At 38.1% G+C, this 23,292-nt stretch overlaps 1 protein-coding gene across 1 annotated transcript in view; it reads right to left on the minus strand.

Moving 5' to 3' along the window:
* Positions 1-23,292, minus strand: part of LOC114665834 (calpain-2 catalytic subunit-like) — a 77,085-nt gene that overhangs the window by 44,050 nt on the left and 9,743 nt on the right. The window contains exons 2-5 of the mRNA XM_028820475.2: positions 21,277-21,346; positions 7,771-7,889; positions 6,000-6,133; positions 2,193-2,361 (exon numbers count right to left, since the gene is read on the minus strand). Of these exons, the coding sequence (XP_028676308.1) occupies positions 2,193-2,361; positions 6,000-6,133; positions 7,771-7,889; positions 21,277-21,346 (492 nt within the window). The remainder of the gene's footprint in view (positions 1-2,192; positions 2,362-5,999; positions 6,134-7,770; positions 7,890-21,276; positions 21,347-23,292) is intronic.

Genomic DNA, 23,292 nt, shown 5'->3' on the forward strand with positions numbered 1-23,292 from the left:
TCGTAATGTTTAATTATTCTATCCATCTATCCTTCCAGTGTCGCGCCAGCCACAGCAAGATAACAGCGCGAGACAGGAACAAACCGTGAACGAAGCTCAAGCTTGCTAGCACTGCGGCACCGTGTAGTTAAAGTTAAAGTTTTACCTGTATAATATAATAAATATATTTTGCTGCATTTCATCTTAAAAATGATATTGTCATCATATGTAAATACGCGCTTTATAAAGTGGCTCAGGTTGTGCAATATTATAACTGTATCATAAGTACAATTACCTCACTGTAAACTTGCAAGTACAAACAGTTCTACAAGGAGCACTTGATGGACTGATTGAGTGCGTTTTATAGTTCTTGGGATGAAACTGTTTGTGAACCGTGAGGTCCGAGCAGGAAAGGCTCTGAAGCATTGGTCGGATGAGACCAGTTCAAATAGCGAATGGCTGAGGCAGCGTGTGCTTGATCAGCTGCTGTACAGCTGTGATTCCCCACTCAGATACAGTGATATGAATACTCAGAGTGGTGTAGTGAGAGTAATATGGAAAAAGATGATCCGCTATAGGCAACCCCTAACAGAAGCTGCTGAAAGAAGAAGAAGAAGGTCCAGTGAGAGTAACAACGCTAAAGCAGTTATGGTATTTGGAACAGTTTGACCATTCTGTGGACCATTATATTGTTACAGTTTAATTACAATCAGATGCCTTAAACTAATAAACAATATGTGGTTAATTTCAGTGTATTTATAAAGCTGCATCAAGGATGTGGATCTGAAAAAGAAAGGGAAACCACACAGGAACAGTAGCACTGCTTTGACGCTGGGTGCCGCCAGTTTGCAAAACCGAGTGGAGAGCTTGCGTATGGCAGGGTATGAGCTACCGTGGAAATGTGCATGGCTTTACGCCAAGTTTAGGTTTTATATATCGCAATTTGAACGTGGAAACGTTCTTACGCACCATTTCTGTGCGTACGCACCGTTTATATATGAGGCCCCAGGACACATGCCAGAAACTAACCCAGTTTCGGCATACTACTTGACTGCATTTCAGGCTCACTTATACTGGCTTAGTTTAAAGTTCCCAATTAACTTAGTGTGCACAACTTTGGAATATCGGAAAAAAAAAACATGCTGATTGTTCCAATAATAGAAGCTGGTCCTAAAAGAAATAAGCCAGCAGCGCTAGCCACAGTGACATCTGTAAAAACGGAAAAAACACATAACAGGAAGAAAAAGAAAATTGAGTGTCAGTAATGGATGATATTTTCAGGAAGAATTAGTGTCTTCAGTAGGAGCCCCATAGGTGTCAAGTAAAAATAAAAAATCAATTTGAACGAATTGTTAACAAATAAATTATCAACAAATTACATAACTCATTCAAACAGATTATTTTTATTTTATTCCCTGACTCTTATTTCAGTAGTATGGGGCCTCATTCTGTATTAATTCATTCAAACAGATTATTTTTATTTTTCCATCTTGCAGTCCACTTCTTATTACGGAGCCCTATACAATTTTTCTGGCCTACAGTTCAGTGAACTATGAACTGCAAGGTGTGTGTTACCATCAGTGAACCAGAAGAGGAATCTATTTGGAAGACCACTACGGTTCAAACAGTTCTTTTGTGGAGTCCTGAAATGAGTTTCAAATGCAGGAGAAGTTATGAGAATGGATTTTTGGAATTTTCTCAGAGAAAAGTGATATTCCCGAGTCAGTGGTGGAAACGTTTATACTGTAGAATAAAAGGTAAGTTTAAAATCTAGTTGAAAAAGGAAATGAACAGTATAGAATAGACTAAAACTATTGGCTGGCTATTCCTTTCCAGTTCTGATTCACTAAACTGCATGCCAGGAAAAATAAATAGCTACTGAAATAAGAAAAGAAAAATCCATTCAAACTAATTTGAATGAGTTAATAATTTGCTTGAATGAGTTAATAATTTGTTCATATGTGTCACTAATTAGTTCAAGCTGATTTTTTTTCTTTTAGTATGGAAACAAAAGGACACTCACATTAAGAAATGCTCAGCATATGCTGTATGTTATCTAAGGTTTTGTACCATGTTAGCCATTATGAATGTAGAGATAAGTCAAGCAAAATGACACCTTTTATTGGGTAACGAAAAAGTTTATAATATGCAAGCTTTGGAGGCAACTCAGGCCCCTTCTTCAGGCAAGATGTAATTGTTAACAAGCTTCTTACATCAAGATAGGATCCAAGAAGAGAGCCAGCATTAAGAGCTTTGCAAATAATCTGAAAAAGATTTTCAGGTGCCTTATTCAGATTATAATTCTCTGAGATGCCACCAGTGAAATCCTCAAAGGCTTCAGTAAGAGAGCCTCCAGCCAGACACTCATAGCAGCCGTTCAACCTGCAACAAAACAATAAATTGAGTATTAACATCTCAGAATCCACTTAGTTATGATTGTTTCAACTAGTTCTTTAGGAATAAGAAAAGCCATTTGTACATCATTTTTTTTTGCAACCCAAGGTTAGTATTGTGAGGTAGGAAGCACAGGAAGATTGTATGAGACAGATGGGGAGAAGCAACATAAATAAAAAGTAACGGAGGTCAAAAGACATCTTAATCAAAAGTACCAAGATGTTAATCAAAACTCAAGATCAAAAATCTTAGAGCAAAGGTTAAAACCAGAAAATACAATAATGAGGAATTAAAGAGGCAAACGTTAGCATGTGTGGGGTTACTTTTGTAACCTTGTGCTAAAATCATTTAAATTAATTTTTTCCCTCAATAGTAATAGTAAAAACTGGATTCAAGACATTTTTTGTGAATTTATTAAAAATAATATAACTTATTGACATGAGTTTTCAAACACTTTGCTATGAAGGCTGGCTCAGGTGCATGGCATTCTACTTAATGTTGAGATGTTTCTACACTGTTTGGAGCCCACCTGTGGTCAATTTAATTTATTGACCTGATTAGGAAAGGCATACACAGCACAGCTGAGCAAAAACCAAGTCATGAGGCCAAAGGAATTGCCTGCAGAGCTTAGAGATAGAATTAAGTGGAGATACGGATCTGTGGAAGGCTACAAATAATTCCTGCGGAATTAAAGGCTCCCTAGAGCACATTCTTAAATAGAAGAAGTTTGGAACAACCAAAACTCTTACTAGAGCTGGCCACCCAATTGTCACTCTGACTGAGCTCTGGAGAACCTGTTTGGAGATAGGAGAAACTTCCAGAAGTGCAACTATACCTGCAACCCTTCACTGATCTAAGCCTTTTGACAGAGTAACTTGACAGAAGCCTCTGCTAGGTAAAAGACACATGGATACCAGCTCGGAGTTTACCAAAAGACACGTAAAGGACTCTTAGTCTGTGTGAAATAAGATTCTCTGGACTGATGAAACCAAGGTTAGTGTCATGTCTGGAGGAAACCAAGAATCACCTGTGTAATACCATTCCATTGGTGAAGCATGGCCACAGCAGCATCATTCTGAGAGGGTTGTTTTTCAGTGTCAGGGTCTGAGACACTAAACAGGGTTGAGGAAAACCTGAAAGGCGCAAAGTACAGAGATATATCCTAATAAAAACCTGATCCAGAGTGCTCTGGACATCAAACTAGGCCAAAGGTTCACTTTCCAATAGGATAATGACCATAAGCACAAAGAAAAGACACAACAAGAGAAGCTTAGGGACAACTGTAAAATGTCCTTCTGTTGGTCATCCAGACTTGAACCCAATCAAATATATCTAAAGAGAACTAAAACTAGATGTCCATCAACAATTTCCATCCAACCTGACAGAAATTGAGAGGATCTGCAGAGTAAAAAGGCAGAAAATCCCCAAATTCAGGTGGATGATGTTTGTAACTCCAAGTCCAAGAAGACTGCAGGCTGTAATCACTGCCAAATAAGCTTCAACAAAGTAATGAGTGATGGCTCTGAATTCTTGTGTCACTATGATATTTCAGTTTTTTACTTTTAATAAATTTGCAAAAATTTCCAAACTCCAGGCTTCGTTTTGTTATTCTGGGGTACTGAGTGGTTTTCGATGAGGGAGAAATTGAACAATTTTAGCATAAGGCTACAACCTAATAAAATGTGTAAACAGTGAAGGAGTCTAAATACTTTCTGCATCTACTGTATCTATCTATAATAATATTAATTAATGGATAATATATTAGTCTATGCTCAGCTCACAACAAAAAAAAAAGCGACCAGTTTTTATACCTCTCAGAAAAAAAAAACATTAGGGGCCGAAAACCATTAGAGAGAAAGGTCAACCAAGCACTGAGCATTTCACAGGGTCCTACAGTACAGATCATTGCCAACAATTTTAAATACAGTCAGCATGGTGGTATAGTAGTCAGTTGTGCGTATGCGCTTGTGCCTCATACAAAAGATTAATCTTATAAAAATGCCAAGGAGATGAAAGTACCCTAAAGTAAATTATTTTGTTAATAAAACAATAGTGACAAGGAAGGGAATGCCACTGTGAAATACAAAGTGTCAAATAGACAAACAGGCAATAACAGAACTTTGGCTGCCTCACCGGGTCTCTACAAGGTTTGCACCCCTGTATACCTGGCAGTGTGTGCTATGCTTTTGCCAAACAAAATACAAAATAACCTTTTGGAAGTCCACCTTCCTCCATTTCTCACAAATTAACTCAGGTCTCAATTACTCAGACTATATGATCCCTTGTTCCCTAAGCACCCAACTCCAAGTTCACTGGATTAATATCATGAAGAAGCTTTTATGATCCATCCAAGAACTGCCTTGGGTAAGACTTGGTTTCCATAAGGGTCTCTGGTGCACCTGAAACTCTGATTCTGCACTCTCTTTTAAAATGCCAGGTGAATTTCAAGTCAACAAAACATTACACTAAGCAGGTTATATTTGATGTAAAACCCAGAGGACCTCCTTGCTGCCTTTAACATAGTCCTTTCATTACTATACCACCACTTATAGGCGATAACTTTGAAAGTAAATGAGTGCTAGAGCCATTTTAAAGTGGCCCCTGGACTCCTGTTCTGAACACTATACACTGACCTAGAACATTTCTCCCATTATGGATGAAGAGGAGGAGGTTAGGAGCATGGACTAATAACAGTGCTTTGCTGCACCCACCACATGATGAACCACCTGGATCGGAATCCATGTGCAGCTGTGCAACGGTGACACCTCAGCACCACACTGAACAGTGTAAGTTTTTTTACAGTGGCTGGAGTGCCAATCTTGCAACCAACCCCCGCGTTTTCCCTGCAAGTTGGAGGCTGGATGGGCTGGATGCAGATTAACGTCATACGCAGGATGGAGCAATTGCAGGTTAAGGGCCTTGCTCAGGGACCCAAAGGAGTAGAGTCACTTCCGATGTTTATGGCAATCAAACGAGCAACCTTCCGATTGCCAGCGCTGATTCCTAGCCTTAGAGCTACCACTTTATGATACAATTATATAAATAAATATAACCCCTAATAGTAGGAGAATGTAGTCTCAATCTTTATATTTTACTCTATGCTTGTGTGGTTGTTTGTGTTCAGCATAGTGATTTTCAATTTTTTCTGTTCTGTTTTGTTTCTTCTAAATGTGTACAGTGCTGAGGGATTATAAATGGAAGTGTGCAATATTAAAACAAGTTGAACACTAGGTCAGGGTGACACCATGGTTAGTATTGCTGTTTACTTCCCTGTGTCATGGATCCAGATTCATTTCCTAAACTGGTCTGTGTGTACATTCACTTTGTGTCCATTTTGGTTTTCTCTTTGTGCTGCAGTGTATTTCTGAAACCAAGATGTGTGCAGGTGAGGCTGACTGTTATCTCTAAACCGACTCTGCACAGTTGAGTATGTGATGGTTCTTGTTTTGTGACCACTACCGCTATGATAGGCTCCATGACAAGAAAATCACCAAATAACTTGCATTCTGCCTGTTAAAGGCTGTACAATTTACTGTGACAAAAAATGTATTTTTACCTTAATCTATGAAATTATAGGGTAATTACTTATGGTATTTCAAACTAGTAGCTTAGTCAGTGATTCCTACTTAGCATAAGCCTTCTCAAGCAGGACGCTCCAGAATTCATTTTGGCCAGGTGAATGATCAAACAGCAGCTGTCCATTCACTGTGGGCAGTTGATCGTCAATGACCACGTCGACCCACTGTCCAAACTGCCAGAACTGAAAGACAGAAAATAATGGACTTTTATAACACCATAAACATTGTAAACTGGTTCAGATTGGCCTGGCTGTCATTTAAAGGTGTGCAGATTCAGATGTTTAATATTACCAGATGATTTGTGTCTCTGATTACTTTATTATCTAAACTTTTGTCAAGCAAGACATTAAACAACAGGAGGTCTTTCTGTCTTTCTAACCATTTCTAAACCTACTTTGGGAAATTGTCATAGCTTGTTCTACCAACATTGGAAGACTTGCACAACCATGCACCCTTGATCACAACAAGCCAAGGTGGAGCCATCATCAGCCTAGCAGTCTGTCTTTTGGGCTGCAGAAAAATGTAACCAAAGACTACAGAAGACATCCACATACACCTAGGGAAAATATGAAAACTCAACAAGAGAGAGTAATAGCTAGCATATAATGTCAATAATGTTTTTGATTTTTATCTTATAATGTCTAATTTTAAAACTAGCTTTATGAGCAAGTCCTTACTTGGGGAGATTCACAACCTAGCAGATCAGCTACAACCTTTTATTAGGGAGAAAGTTGACCAAGTGTGCCGGACTATGAGCCGTCTCCCCAGAAAGGGATTTGTAAATGCGGAAGATGAAACAGGTTTGATTTTATCTTAAGTTGTATGAGTGGGCTTGTGTGAAAGTACAATGAAAGTACAATGCATACAATTCAGGCATGAGGAATAAGGAACATGGGTGTTGTGGACCTTGCAAACAGAAGAGAGGGTTGTCAGTCTGAAGTGTCACGTTTCTCGTAACACAAAAGAATAGTAAATAAAAAAAAGGCTGAGACTATGGCTGAACTCTCATACCTGGAAAGCCTCTGTACAGAGCTGGCACTGTCAGGCAACACGTTATTGACCAACGGGAAATGAAATGTGAAATCTGAACCTGTGCTGCAAAGTCGTCATGGAGTCATCAAATTTGTCATTCCTTCTAAACTGTTTTTAAAACCGGTGCAGGGTTAAATAACTTTATCTCATTTAGGTGGGTTTCTTTTTGTTTCTGGAGTTACAAAGTGATTTATTTCTTTAAATTCAACCAATCAGTTTTAAAGGTACTCTATGACATCAAAAGAGTGACAGTATGGCACACAAAGTCACACCATTTCACTTCCATTCATAATGCTATGAAACAAATCTGTTTATTTTAAAATTTAAAATGATAAGATTTTTCTTTCAGCCTCGGAGAATTTTTCATGTGTGTTCATGAATAAAGAAGGAAGGGGTGTTTCTTTTTCTTCCGTTATAGAATTTTGTATGCCTTTTTGTGCAATCACTGTTTCTTCTAAGATGCCAGAGACTGGCAGAAGGTTAAAAATTTGGCCTGGAATAGCATCTTTTGATGAAGCTCCAGAAAAAACTGAACCCAAACAAAATCAGACCTACCCTGGAGGTCAGCACCAAATGATCGCTAACTCTGCCCAGACATTTGTTGGCAATATGTTAAAAGACACCCACAACTCTACTATGAGTTCAGTGGAAATGGAATGATTTGCTAAACTCCATCCATGCTGAAGGTAAAACACCAAGCAAAATAAAATATTTGCTCTTTCAGAAAGCACAGACCAACAATCAAATTTTTACATTAATATTAGAGATATGTCAAAGTTTCCTTTACCTGGAAGTGAAATATCCCTGCATAGTTGACCTGAAAGCTTTGTCCATCGGGAATAACATGTAGTATGGCATTCTTATTAGTGGTCAATGCTGCTATGGCAGCCAGCAGCCAGCAGTCAGCTAGAGTAGGAATAAACAGAAGACCAAGTGGTTAACTCATGCCGGGTTAATAGAAACAGTTCCCCAAACTCAGTTTTACATCAGCATTTGTGGCTGATATAGACTGGTCCTCGAAATGCCTACAGAATGAGCATCAGTAATACAACAGAAGGGACAGCATATACTTGTATGTTCAGTGGCGCTCATCCTTACAGCTGAGTCTTTAACTAATAGAGAAAGGCCTGAATACTTACCTGTCACCAACATCAAGGATGCAAACTTGTTTAACTACAGTTTACATGTAGACTTCCATGTTGGTCTGTCTGTTGTTTTCAACTATTTGAAGTGAATAAGGTCCACCATGCCTTGACGGTAGTGCTGCTGCTACACTGTTTTGGTTTAACACATTTACTGGAGGAGGTCATCTTTGGACGTTAGTCTTCATCTACTTTTGAATCTTATACCACGAGGAGCGCTCTAGATCCGTTCTGTAGAAATTTCTTGTCTTTTGTCCTTTTCTTTGGCCCTTAATGTGCCATGCGAAGGATAACTGTGATCACTCTTATCATCTTCTCACTCTTTGTTTTAAAGGCAAAGATTAAAATCAGTTCTCTGCAATGCAGTGTTCTAGAAAATGTGTGATATCTAGTGAATGAGAAACATATATGACACATATGGTTGTGTGTAAGAGTGATCCCTAGGCTATGATGGACCAGTACCTGTCCAGGGGTCTCATTTAAAACACTTTGCATGGATTTAAGTGTGAAAATATGCACACACTAAAAACAAGAAAATGGCAAAAGAAAATCCAGGTTAAAAAACCTGATATGTGCACTTTTGTATGCAACTTACCTTTTTCATCTTGTAAACTAGGGGGCTATGCCCCCTGCTCACTTCGCGAGGCCAAAAACCCCATCCTCCCCGCCCCCGTGGGCACACTACGCGCCAGCCACTTCACGTCTCTGACGCTCACGTAGCAAAGGGGGTGGCTGAAAGCACGCTTTGGAGATTCGGACAGATCACCTGCTTCCTTACTGCTCCTCCTGCCGTGCTGTATATTCTGCTCCTCGCACTGAGTGTCGATTAATTTCAAAGCCTGTACAGCAGCTGTCCTTTGTCTCACTGCTTTGTCTTGCAGGACATCAAAATGTCTCTCGCAGGATTTCAGGGCTGATTATTACTTTCCTTATTTTCTGAATTTGCACATAGATTATTATTGTTCTCTTGTGCATCCGTTTTTGCCTTCCTTTCTCTCCAACGCTTTTGTGTCTCTTTTTGACGCACTGCTCTTTCTTCTTCTCTTAGTCATTCACGTGCCATCTAGAACGTATAACATTTTTAAGAGCTGGGAGCACATGATGTGCATCTGCCAAAAGCATTCCAACAACTGCGAGGTTAGATGTCCGTGAACTTGTTTTAAATTGTTTGTAAGTAGGGCGTGACGTGCAAAAGTTACCGTCTCTTAAAGTGTCTCTTAAAGATGATCACGTCTGATGACGTCAAAGTGTCTCTCTGAGATGATCACGTCTTGATCCAAGATTTTTTTATATAATAGACAGATGCGCATACATGAATGGGCCACAAATCCTGCCTGTTTGCCTCCCTGAAACAACTATATATGGACTATGCTAAACCTTATACATATGCAATCACGATACTGTAGACTTTCATTGGCTGGTAGAGAAGCCTTCCCCCCCTAACACATGGAGACACTGACACCTGCATTTGGGGAGGCCTGTGGTGCACTCCACAGAGCACTGAAGTGCGAGTCAGCAAGTGGTCTGCCAGCAGCACTTCACCTTGAAATAAATGAGTCATGGTTTGACCAAGACTGCTGATCTGTGACATTTGTCAGTTCCATCTTGGCATGTGTATTAATGGAATGTCACTGCTTACAATTAACACATATGGATTCTTTCTTGCTAGGTGCCCTAAATCGGCTCATAAGGCAGCCATCATCATGGGCAAAAAAATCCTGCTTGTCTCTTAAAACTCATTCCTTTTGTATATGGCCATTTGCACTGTGTAGTTTTGAAGCAGTGCCAAGCAAGCCATGTTGTGTCAAACCATTAGGTTATGAACAGGCTGTTGAACATGATATTCTGAGTTTTCTGTATGCAGGGAGTGAATCACCCCTGGGCTTTTTATTGTGCTTTGGTTTCTAATCCTGTGAAGTGACAACAGATAGGCAATGTAAACTGGTGAAAAAACAAAAGAGTTCTCCAGTGCAAATACACAGCATTGGCCTGCTTGAAAGAGAACGAATATAGAGTCTGAACATCATATTCATCACTTTTGAACTTTAAAATGTCTGTCACAGCAACGCACATGATAATAATGGCTCAGTTGTATGAATTACTATAAGCATGAGTCGTCATTTAGCTGGTTTGGCTGCATTTCCCTACTTGATCAAAGGTGGCATTATTTCCCAGTTTCTCTGAAATGCTGCATGCAGATGGGTCGGAGCTGCCATAAATATACACAAGTTCTCCTGTCAGGTTTTCCTTTGATAAATCCTGACTTTTGCAGTTGCAATGTTGTGTGTGCATATTTCAGGACTCTTTTTATGTGTACGCAACTTTTATAAATGTGACCCCTGGTGACTTAGCTTGCAGTATCTTTCAAAGTATTTACATGCAGAAACACATAAACAGATTAAAGTAAGCAACCCGGTTTAAGGCAGAAACCTGGATTCTTCATTATGTGCAAGTAATGTTCTGCAGTTCTCCTTTGTGAAAATACTTCGACGTCATTTAACTGCGCAAAAGTAAGAGTTAAATGTTATCAACAGCCACTATGAATCAGAAAATAAGCATGATGGCTGTGATAATTCATGTGTTTTAAAAATATGTATAGTTAAATCGATGCTTTATTTACAGTATAGGTTTCTGTTACCAGATTTCATGCAGCATGAGCCCTGTAAACAATCGGCACACCGGTACATGTGCTTCTTGCATTACATCCAGTGCTGCTGGAATAATAATAACACAGGTATTTTTATTTTAATAAGAGAAATATTGCATTAGGTTACTCATTACTTTAAAAAGTAATCAGACTAGGTAGCACATGTTACTTTTAACGTGTTACCCTACTGCTCTTGAGATTTTGTTGCTCAGTTAAGTACTATACCTTCAACTCGTTAACACAAATTAGCGACACATATTGTGACACATTATTTCAGCCAGGAGAAGGAATAAAGCAATCACCTGAACGTTTGCCTCTAGAAATGTATTTTGTGGATGCTTCTAACTGTGGCTACTAAAAGTGTGTGTGAAGCAAATACATGTGCAGGCTGACAGAGTACAAAGGACATGTGCAGAATACAAAATCCTTAACAATTGCCCAGTTAAGGGTTTACATGACGCAAAAGTCTACCTCTGATAATCAGGTTTCTCAGAGGCCAATAACCTGATTTCTCTAATCAGAATAAGGGATTACATGGCATTTTAGAAATCAGGTTTCTGTGAATAATCGGGTTATCGAAGCTCATGAAAATGAGCTAATTGTTTTATTACTGATGCCTTTGTCTCTAGAGTAAGGGTGGGCAAACTCTGCTCAGGAGTCACAGTCGCTGTAACTTTTCTTTGGCAACTATCTGGTAAAAGAACTCAAATGGTGCTTTTGAAGTTTCATTCCAAATATTACATAAAACATTGTGTATCCACATTGACGGCCTTTTTTTTGTGCATATACAAGTTTTGTAAATCTGACCCAAGGGCTGTTTCTGGTAAGGCTCTCACTGTTGCAGGGATAGGGTCTTGTACCCCACCCCCGAACCTGAACTGGATTAAGCAGGTTTGGGAATGAATTTAGAGAAATGTAAATAAATCTCAAATCTCCAGTCACCACCACCCTTAAACCTAACAGGCCTCACATCTACAAATTTAATTTAATTACCTGGGGCCTCATGTATAACGCCTTGCGTAGAACTCAAACTATAACATGGCATAAACACAAAAGCGGGAATGTGCGTACACAGAAAAATCCAGATGCAGGAATCTGTACGTACTCAAACTTCCACGTTCTTCCACTACATAAATCCCGATCAGCGTGAAAAGTAACGCACGTGCACGCGCCTTCTGTCCCGCCCCAACTCCTCCCAGAATTACGCCTCTTTGAATATGCAAATCAATATAAATAGCCTTCTGTGAAAAGGCAATGGGAAAAGCACGGGGGAAAATATAATCATTTCAGCGAATACCAAGTGGAGGCAAAGGAAAAACTTACTATTTGTTCGTTTAAACAGTGATATAATCAACAAAAGGAAGTTGATCGAGTGACAGAGTGTCGGAGAAAAATAGGCACACAGTGGGAAAAAAGCACGAAATGTCAACTTTAATCTCAAAATTTCCACTTTAATCACGTAGTTTATTTTGTCATTAAAGTAGAACATCATAAACTTCATCTTAAAATCGTTTATTTTATTAGTTTCTCAAATCCTATCGTAACTAAAGTAGCACGTTAAATGCTTTGTTCTGTGTTTGATCTTCTATGTGCTCTATGTGTGTGAATCACTACGTGCTTCTGTTCTTTCTCTTTCTTCGATAGGACACAGAATCCATTACATTCGTGATATTACAGCATGCTGAATAATTAAAATACTGAGATGTATACATGATATCTTTTTCATGATGAAAGGAATGAAAGCATGTTATTAAACATGGGAACACGGTGGCGCAGTGACTGTTCATATCTCACGCAAGAGGCTTGCTGCGCCATGCGCAACCTTCAATGAAATAATTTATTACAGAAGTACTGTCTCTTTCAAACGTACTAACCTCCAATTCCTGTCCTTACTTTTCTTTCTCCAAATACCCAATCGCCACACAATCAGCTCTGTAATAGACGTTAAGCCATCTGTAAGCTTAGAACGCCGATTCTTCAAAACTTTAAAGGAACATTGAAATATCTTCGTAGTACATGTTTAATTATTCTATCCGTCTATCCTTCCAGCGTCGCGTCATCACCAGCAAGAATACAGCGCAAGGCAGGAGCTATCCGTGAACTAGCTAGCGCTGCGGCACCGTGTCCTCACATGTTTAATTATGAAGTTAAAGTTTTATCTGTATACTATAAGCAACATATTTTGCTGCATTTCATCTTAAAAATGATATCGTCATCATACGCGCTTTATAAAGTGGCACAGGTTGTGCAATATTATAACTGTAGTGCAAGTTTACAGTGGGGTAATTGTACTTATAAGTACAAACAGTTCTACAAGGAGCACTTGATGGACTGATTGAGTGCGTTTATAGTTCTTGGGATGAAACTGTTTCTGAAACGCGAGGTCCATACAGGAAAGGCTTTGACGCCTTTTGCCGTGGCTGAGGTAGTGTGTGCTTGAAACTGTATACCGATAATTCTCTTTCTGATCAGCTGCTGCTGTGATTCCCCACTCAGATACGGTGATATAAATACTCTGAGTGGTGCAGTGAGAGTAATATGAAAAAAGATGATCTGCTGTGGCAACCCTTAACGGGAGCAGCTGAAAGAAGAAGAAGATGCAGTGAGAGTAACAATGACCATGATAATGCTACAGGTTAATTACAATCAGATGTTTAGGTTTTATGCAGCGCGATTTGAGTGTGGAAACGTTCGTACGCAACATTTCTGTGTGTACGCACCATTTATACATGAGGCCCCTGATCCTTAAATGACTATAAACCTAAATAATAATGAGTGATCTAAACAACAATTATTTAATCTAAAAAGAAAAAGTCTTAGAAAATGAGAACAGCAGAACAATTTTCACAAGGACAGGACATTCGGGATAAACAAAGATCATCAGTCCAAATTTGAATTACAATGAAATAAAATCTGCAAACTTATTTTGTGATATTTTGTGAGATTTTAGTAAAATTAGTATTGTTTTCTTATTAGCATATTTTACCTTTATTTGCATAAACAAAGGTCCTGTTTACAAGCCTTGCTCACAATTAGACAATTTTGAGTTTAAAAAAACATCAAAATGTAAATCTTATTCTGCTGGTGTTTTCTTAATAGTGGATGTGATGATGGGTGACTGAATTTTTAAGATGACCACCACACAACTCTGAGTGCACAAGTGAGGGGTCTGAAGATGAGTAAAGGAGCTGACAGACCATTTAAGCAGTCCTTTTACTTTATTAGGACTTTGAAGAACACATGTAATGGAAAATGTCTGGGGTAAATTTAAGCAACTTAGTCAAACGTGAATATTAAATTAAAGTGTGTGCACAATCTAGTGTGAGGAATTTTAAATGTCTGTATATATAAGTCATCCTCCACGTCCTAAAGTCTTTTCAGTAGGAGTCCTATACATGAGACATGATGTGTGCAGGTGCTTGCTGTTATGCATGTCAATTTGTCTTCTATGTGTATTTTTAAAGTGATACATTTACTAAACAGCTTAGAAAACAAACTATAAACACAAGAGAATGTGGAATTTACCTACAGTTTGGCGTTCCTTCTAGCTTTTTTCTGTGGTTAGATAAAAAAGTATCCAGTGTGAACAAATATAAAGTTACTTGAGTTTGGAAATGATTATCTAATGGATGCCAGTATTTTTCTACAATGGATTGGCAAGGGCTGTTAATTTCCTTAAAAAACAGAAGCAACTGATCCTATTTTTAATATAAAAAGCATAAATGTTTTCAGTGTATAAGCAAACTCTTAATTTGTTAGAACATGGTGTATATAGAAAATATGTAATTTGTGCAGTACACTACATACAGTGTATATTGCCTTTACAAGTGGCAGAATAAAGTACAAATTTTGTGTATTATTATATACTATACAGTATATAGTGACAAGGTGCCTGACTTGCAAAAGGTTGTCATGGACAATGTATTTAGTGAGACAGAAACTTGAAAGCAGAGGTCCCTCTGGGGGTTACACCCTGTCCTGATTGGTGCCTGGAGATTGGAACTGATAGGACAACCAAAACAAGAAGGAAAGTGGAAATAAGTAATGTGCCAAGGTATAATAGTAAGAGGCTGTACACACTTCTGCCCACTAATAGCAAAAACAGTTTCCTATCTAAGAACATGAGACAGACACCATAGAGGAGGCCAGAAATGAGGCTGCTATTGTTAAGACACTTTGTAAAGAGCACTTTAATGAAAAAATGATAGCAGAATACTGGGAGATAAGCCATTAAGAAGAGAAAAGAGAAAATTAAGTCGAAGATCAGGTTGGGAGGCCTGAGAACAGAGAGGAGCAGAAACAATCGGTAACACTGGGCAACAAACTTTAGGAATATTTTGCTATGCAGTGTCATGCTGAACACAAACATAATTTCACATTGACTGTATCATGTAGGGGCGGCAAGGTTGCACAGTGGTAGCGCTGCTGCCTCGCAATAAGGAGACCCAGGTTTGCTTCCCGGGTCCTCCCTGTGTGGAGTTTACATGTTCTCACTGTGTCGGCGTGGGTTTCCTCTGGGTGCTCCGGTTTCCTCCCATAGTCCAAAGACATGCAGGTTAGGTGCATTGGCGATCCTAAATTGTCCCTAGTGTGTGCGTGTGTGTGCCCTGTGGTGGACTGGCACCTTGCCCAGGGTTTGTTTCCTGCCTTGCGCCCTGTGTTGGCTGGGATTGGCTCCAGCAGACCCCCATGATCCTGTGTTAGGATATAGCGCGTTGAAGAACGACTGACTGACTGTATCATGAAGGAATTTGGAGAAATATATAATTAACTTTTAATGAAATTTAGTGTGTTTAATCACTTAATGATGCTGAAGCATTTCATTAGTTCAGCTGAGCTTTCATTTGCTACTCGTTTCAGTGTCCAACAATATTTGGCCAGCATTGATGGATTCCACTTGCCCTGATTCCACTTTTCCTATCACTGCAATTTCCTGATGAAACCTTTCACCATGTTCATGACTGACAAGATCAGCAGGAAAAAAATCTAAAGCAGAAAATAAACCCTTAGTGACATGTTCCACATCATGGTTTTGTAGGCTTGAAGCAAGTTGTCAGCCAGCAGGACATCGCTCAGTGCTTTGTAAATGCCAAGAAAATTCTCAGCAACATCCTAGAATGCCTTCCATGTGAATTCTTCTGTGTGTACGCATTTTCAGTGTGCATACACAGATACTATATTTGTTGGCTGTGAATACTTTCGCTTGCTAAAACAACTGCTGTTTTGTGGGTGTGGACCTTAGGTGGTGTTATGCTCTCCATAACATAAGTATGATTCAAACATTTCAAGCTTAACGTCTTTAATAAAAATTACAGAAAACCCACACTAATTTAAATTCTTAAAATAACTACTACAGTTGTTACGAGATTCACAAAGCATTCTTGTTCGCCTCAGCCAAAATATCTTGTCTTACTCATGCAGCCACTCTTTCATATCCTACTTGATGTCTTTGTCAGTGTAATAGTGTGTCCTGCAGAGGTAGCTCTTCAGTGTGGGGTACATGTGGTGGTACGCTGACCCTGAAGAACGGCGTGGGATGTAATTTATTTAACACCGCAGTTTCACAGAGAAGCCTTTGCAACTTGTGCAGTGTGAGAAGGGGCACTGTGGTGAAATATATATTTCCTTGCCTCTCTTCCCTAATTCACTGTCACAAAAGCCAAAACAAATTGGCATAATATTCACATATTATGTGGACATTTTCAGGCATATAATCAGTATGAACTACTCCTTCAACATCAAAACAATTGTGCAAATGATGTTGCCAGCAGTAGCTTAGACCTTGAATTTCTTTGATGTTGGAGACTCCCCAAGCATCCATTGTTTCCAATGTTGTTTGGTCTCCGGGTCATAGTGGTGGTCCCAAGTTTCAACCCTAATTATTATACACTTCTTAAATTTCTCCTCAGTACAAATTCATTAGCTTGATGTTCTACTTGAATATTAGATGCAGTGGTGCTTCATTTCTGGAGTCAACAATTTGGACACTCAAAGTGCACTCACCTTACTCATGTTTAATGGTTCGTGAAGAATGGATTTAGTTGATCCATTCAGTAGACACCTCAGAGAAAAATTAATCCTCATTTTCTGTCTCACCTACCGTCTCCATTACAAATTGGACAGACCTTGAATTGTCTTTATGAGACACCCTGCCACAACAAAGTTCTTTCTGCAGGCCATGTCTTCAATGTGGCATATGAAGCTGACAGGTCCACACCAACTAGGTAAGAAGGAATTTGTAAAGGTTCATTGTTCTCTAGTGTTAAAAGCACAATGATACCACAATATTTTTTGTGATTTTTGGCAACCATGTTGACTTGTTTCTGAAACGTGAAAAATACCCTATAGAGGATAAATACATAAGCTTTTAATTCACCTATTTTAGCACACAGGAGATGATCTTTAGCCATGTACAAAACTGATATCTTAGATTACTTTTTTCAGGTTAAGGCTCACAACTTTCTGATCACATCTCTTACACGACAATTAAGTTATAACATGCAAGTCTTTTGTTAAGTTTGTGCTTCTTTGATATTTTCTTTGTGAGAGTTTAGTTTGTGGTGACTGAAGTATAAATTTAACTGCAAACCTAAAATCCTAAAATCATATCAGTATGGAGGCTACAAACAATTTTTAAAGATTTGTCTAAGAGAGCTGTGAGTGTTTTAACAAGGAATATAGAAAATCGAGACTTTCACATCGACATATATGCTCCATTGATGTACAGTACACAGTGTATGGTAAATCATTCCCTTCCTTTGTTATCTCTCCTATCCATCAATCCATAATCTTTGAATATTACCATGTGAGAAGTGATGTAATAGGGACATTTCTAGGCCTTACCTTCACACTCCTTGATGCTTTATATTACAGAATCTTCCAGATGATTCCCAGACACCAGGCATATTGCATCTTTTGAACTTTTCATTTTTAGTCCAGTGACAACACATCTTCTGGAACTAACTTTCAAAAACCCCTCATCATAGGAGGCAGACATCATTCTATGACCAGACACAGAATGGAAGGAGCACCATTCGCTCTATGGTGTTATTTTTTATTAATTTTTTACCTAACCATGACTTCAGTGACTCTTAAATGAGGTACCTGTGGTACCTTAACCCATTTACATTGTACATGTGCTAAGTCTAACTGGAAATGGATGAAGTGCTTGTTCATTTTGTCATTTCTGTTCTACATTTCAGTGGCATGGTGGCGCCTGGGCCCTGGGTCTAATTGTCATCCCAGGATTTCTTACACATTTCCAGTAAGTTCATGTGAGGCTAGTTGCTGTTAACTGGCATAGGATGAGAACAGACATCTTCAATAGAAAGCAGTGAGGAGAGCTGGCATCTGCTTTGGTGATTGGCACAGGTGTAGCTTATGTCTGAAGACAACCGTTTGGTTTGTTTGTGCAGAACTAGTAGGTCTCTTTGATTGAAGCAACTATCCATGTGCAGGTAAAGCGGTACATGGGAGGTGCTATAAAGCTGATATACCTGACACTCATAAAAACAACATAATTAACAATAACCATAGCAGAGGTGCACTAAAATAATGAGCATTCAAATCTTCATTATAACAGTTTCAAGAAATTCAAAACCAGGATGCTGGGACTGTGAAGTAGCAGCACTAGTACTACCAACTAGAAATATGTGAATTATTAATAATTTATTACCTTTCGCTACAGATGCATTAACAGATTGGATCACCATTAAAAGATTCATTTCTTGGCTCAGCTACACAATCACATACAGTAGCACCATCATGACTAACATCATTATGGTATTTTAAATAGATTAAGCAGAATAGTGAGAAAATAATGACAATAATAAACCTAAAGCACACTATCTCAAATAAATCAGTCAAACTAGGTGTGACGGCTCTGTGAAATGACGCAGGCTTAAACATGCCTACAAAATCATATTTTTCTAACGCAAGGCAGTTAAATTTAACCTGAGGGAATGTTCGCCACCCAGTCTGAATATGTTTCCATTTTGAAGTCAAAACAAAGAAACAAAGACATGCTGCCATCTTTAAAGTTAAAATTAAGTGCTAACAATTACTAAACGTAGGCGGTGCAATGGTTAACCCTGCTGTATCATAACCTTACAGATCAAATTCAACCAAGCCTGTGATCTGATGCTAGTCAGGATTCTTCCCAAAATTTGCTGGTTGCCATGCACACAGACCCATAGAGAAATGCATCTTAAGTGCTTACAGGTAAGTGCTCTCAATCTGTGCTACCCATTCCATGCTCTACATAGGCTCTTTACCATGATACATTTTTTATTGTAAAAACAAACTCATTTGAATTATTTTCCCAAACATTTGTAAGACACACATTTAGGTGAATTGGCTACTTGAAATAGCTTGTTGTGAGCATGACCAATGCCACACTATTTAGAACATTTTACGTGCTTTACTAAAATCTGACATTTTTTCATCAGATGAAGACATACTTTCAGGCTCTTTTATATATCCTTTATTGGAACTGTCATAATCCATTCTCTTACCAGCCAATATATAACATCATCAGAGACAAACATAAACTCACTTTACATCACTCAATGGTCAGAAAGCAAAGCGTATAAATAAGTGAAAGTTGAAATCCCCAGAGATCACCCACTCAAACACAAAGTAACATAACAATTTCAAACCAAATTAATCTTTATTGTTAAGACTGTATATTTTACAGGACACATCATTACAATGTGCTTTGCAAGACAAATAAATTGTAAAGTAATAACAAAGTATATTCATTCATTTCTGGGAAACAAAAGCTGAAAAATCTGATGATGACCAGAGAGAAATACATAGGATGAGTGAAGTTAGTATAGAAGAGTCAGTTCTAGAATAAAGTTAGATGAATAAACATGACCACTAATAGAGCTTCACAAAATAGAAGGCACTAAGCTAAATAACGAAAATCAAGTTTGTATAACGATCCTTTGGAGAAGTTAGTAGATTGGAGGCTGAGGATCTCTACTGTGTGAGGCATATAAGGCATCAATAACATACTGTCCTGTATATGGTGCAGTCAGTAGTAGGGTTTTTAAGATAAAGCATTCATATACATGAAGCCAGTGTTATCAATGTGTTATATACTTTATATTTGGCTCAAATTCTAAGTACTGGCACAACACTTTGAACCTGTTGAAGTTTATTAAAGGACTACTTCACCCAAAAAAAATCTGTAATATGCTACTTAACCTGTGTAGATTTCATGCAGAACAGAGATTAAAAACCTGCTGATATAATTGGTATCAACAGTGACCAACACTGGATAACAGCACACAATATAAAAAAAGTCCATAAAAAACTCACTTTACTCATGTCACATAATCCATATGTCAAGTGATCCAATTGTATGCTCAAAAATGTCCCAAGTTAGTTCTACTAAATTACTGTTAAATAGACCACCTCAGGAAAACACACTTGTTAAGGAAAATGGAGATTCCTCCAAGGCATGTGAGTATTTGAATTGTAGGCGCAACTGGAGTACTTGTGGACTACTTAGAAACTGTCTGTAAAGCTGCATGGGTAAACTGACCTTCTGGTTGTTGATGTGCCTCAGATATACACATACTGTATATGAGGCATTTCTCTTTCTGATGATGTATTAACTCTTTTCTTTAACTTGTAATCTTTAGTTTTCCATGTCATTCAGTGCATTTTGAATTTTCAACATAATCTGAAGCACAATTTCAGCCAATGAAAAAGCTGTTACTGGGCTCCTGACCAGTGAATGAGATGGGAAGTTACATCTTCAATTTCAAATGCTCAGGTGTGTCTGAGCACATTTACACGTAATATTTCAGCCAGTGTTCCTCTTCTGGCTATAGATCAAATGCTGTTTTTTTGTCATTTTTGTTATTTTCTGAATCATTTATTTATGCTAATGTTTCAATTGGTTATAAGATGGATTGTGTACTATGCCTTGGTTAGGTTCCATGTGCTTTTTGGGTGTTCTCCAAAGAGGCTCGGTCACCTGCCAATCATCACAAGGAACTGCCCTCCACCCTATAAATTTAGAATATCTTCCATGGATCCCTGCAGTACACTGTGAACTTTGGAGTGGGTGAGATATTGTGCTTTTTGATATGCCAAACTTCAGATTCTACCAGTGCTTCTGAGAGTGAGAAAAAAAATCCTGACTATCAAGATGTCGTTTTTCAAAATTAAGAGCACTGATCATCACAAATCAAAGTCTAGTGAGGAGTGAAGTTCTGTTAGTTTTTACCTGAAGATCCTTTAAGAAGCAATCTCCAGAAGAGATCAGCCTTGCCAAAAATAAATTAGAAGCTCAAACAATGGCAATGCTATATACAGCATCACTTGAAATTACTGTAATTTTTGAATTTGTATTTCAACTTCCAAGAGACCTACTGACAGTTTAAACAGATGCAGCACCACCCATTCATTATATTAATAATTTTTAAAGTATTTTATTAACTCAGACATTCTATTGTTCCTATAAATCAATTCAGAAGTTGATGTGACTTACGCAGGGCTCCTTGGCAGGCATCTGTGCTGCTCATACCTCCGATAGTAAACTGGGGATTGGCACATATCTCCTAAAACAAATCAAATAAAAATGAATTGTATGAGTTTTTGAATTTCATACATTACAGATGCACATCGATTATAGATACGGCTATTTCAAAAATATGCATTGCAGTTATTTTAAGCAGTATACTGCTAGATTACACATGTGCAGGCTGCTCTTAACATTATTGCTAATTTTAGTAATTTGAGCCAAACCATTAACACAGCTCTACAAAACTACATTCCATTGAATGTAAAATCAAATAATCAAAGTACACAAGTACAGCATTTATTAATATAAATTATTTTACCACTCAATGAAAAAGATAAATTAATGGATTCTTCATAAAGAAACCAGGTTTTCCTTTTAACTTTTTATTGTAGACCTGATATGCATCCACCTACCAATGTTTTACTAGATGCTTTTCAAACAAAGCTTGCATCACAGGCTGACAGGGAAAGAAAGCCTAAGTCAGCAGCATTAGACCCAAAGGCAGGAACCAACTTTAGACAAAGCACCTGACCACAAATAATTGTAGGCCAGGGAAGGACGTATTTCACATTTGAACTCCCCCGAAATATATTTTATGACAGTCCCTACTGACAGATTATAGACAAAATTAAGATGTGTTGTACTTTCTAACCCCTCCACCTGCCTTCATTCCACGCACATCCATATTTGCCAATACCAGAAAAATTAATATCTTTGCAAATTGTGAAAAAAAAACTGGAATACCTGGGAAAAACCCCTACCAGAAAATAATAACTTCATACAGACCGCAACTGAGCTGTGATCCATGACCTGTGCTATGGACCTGTGAGGCAGCAGCACTGCCAATCACACCACACAGTCTCCTACATTTAGCATTTTATATTTTTTACATTTTTTGTTGGAAAGTTAAACTTATGCACTTGACTTAATTTACAAGAAGTTAGGCTCATAAAGGTAAAGTTATTGAGGGAAATGAGTCTGTAAAATGAAATTTAAAATTGTTCAGGGACATGTATGGCTTTATTCATTTACCAGTAACGGCCCACTACATGATAACGTGCAGTGAATACACTTGACTTGAGCATTCCTAGTTTTCATCCTCTTTCTCTGTCTCTGTTTAGCATTCGTTTGCTCAGAAGTTGACGCGCTTACTGCTTCCTGAGCACCTCTTCTTTTCTCCACCCTAGCAGCCCACTGCTTCTCTTCTTTCGTCGGCATCTTTTCGCATTAAAACTGATGTTTATGTGTTGTAATTACTTAGTACGTTTTGTTTAATTTTTCACTTAAGCTGGCACTTAAGTCTTCAATCTGCCTCATGAATGATTAGCGAAGTGAGGAATGAGAACGGCGCCCATACGCATGCGCCGCACGGCCGCCCTGCTGTGCGGTGCCAATCGTTGATTCAACAATAAAAATAAAAATAAAAAGAGTAATACAAATCATCACCCCGTAGGCGGATAGTAGACATCACACAGTATATGTGTACCAAATTTCAAGTCAATAGGTGAAACGGTTTGTGAGCTACAGGTGATTTAAAATCCTGGACAGACAAATGAACAGCCATGGTAGCGTATTATATAAGAAGATTATGATCACTCTGTAAGCTCAAACTTGCCCAATATGTGTTTTTTCCTGCAAGTATTTAAAGAAAACACAATACCTGGAGTTATATAAGGCTGCCTCATATATTGCAAATATTAACATTTTAAGCATTCCTTTGCGTTTGTGCAGACTTTGCATGCTTTTCAAAGTATTTTCATATTTTTGACATAATTGTATATTTTAAAGAAATAACAAGTTATGACCAAGAGACAAAAAAAAAAAAACATGTTTCCTGAAAATCAATTTTAAAAACTGCTGTCAGCTTAATAGTGTCTTCACGTTTTTCTGGGTTGATGGGCAAAATTAAATTTGCATAACAGCTAATAATTTTCTGTATTTTCTCAAATATGACAGAGGTATTTTTAATTCATTTTCAACTTT

This window comes from Erpetoichthys calabaricus, chromosome 15 (genome assembly GCF_900747795.2).
Source record: "Erpetoichthys calabaricus chromosome 15, fErpCal1.3, whole genome shotgun sequence".
In the NCBI taxonomy this organism is placed as follows: Eukaryota; Metazoa; Chordata; class Cladistia; order Polypteriformes; family Polypteridae; genus Erpetoichthys; species Erpetoichthys calabaricus.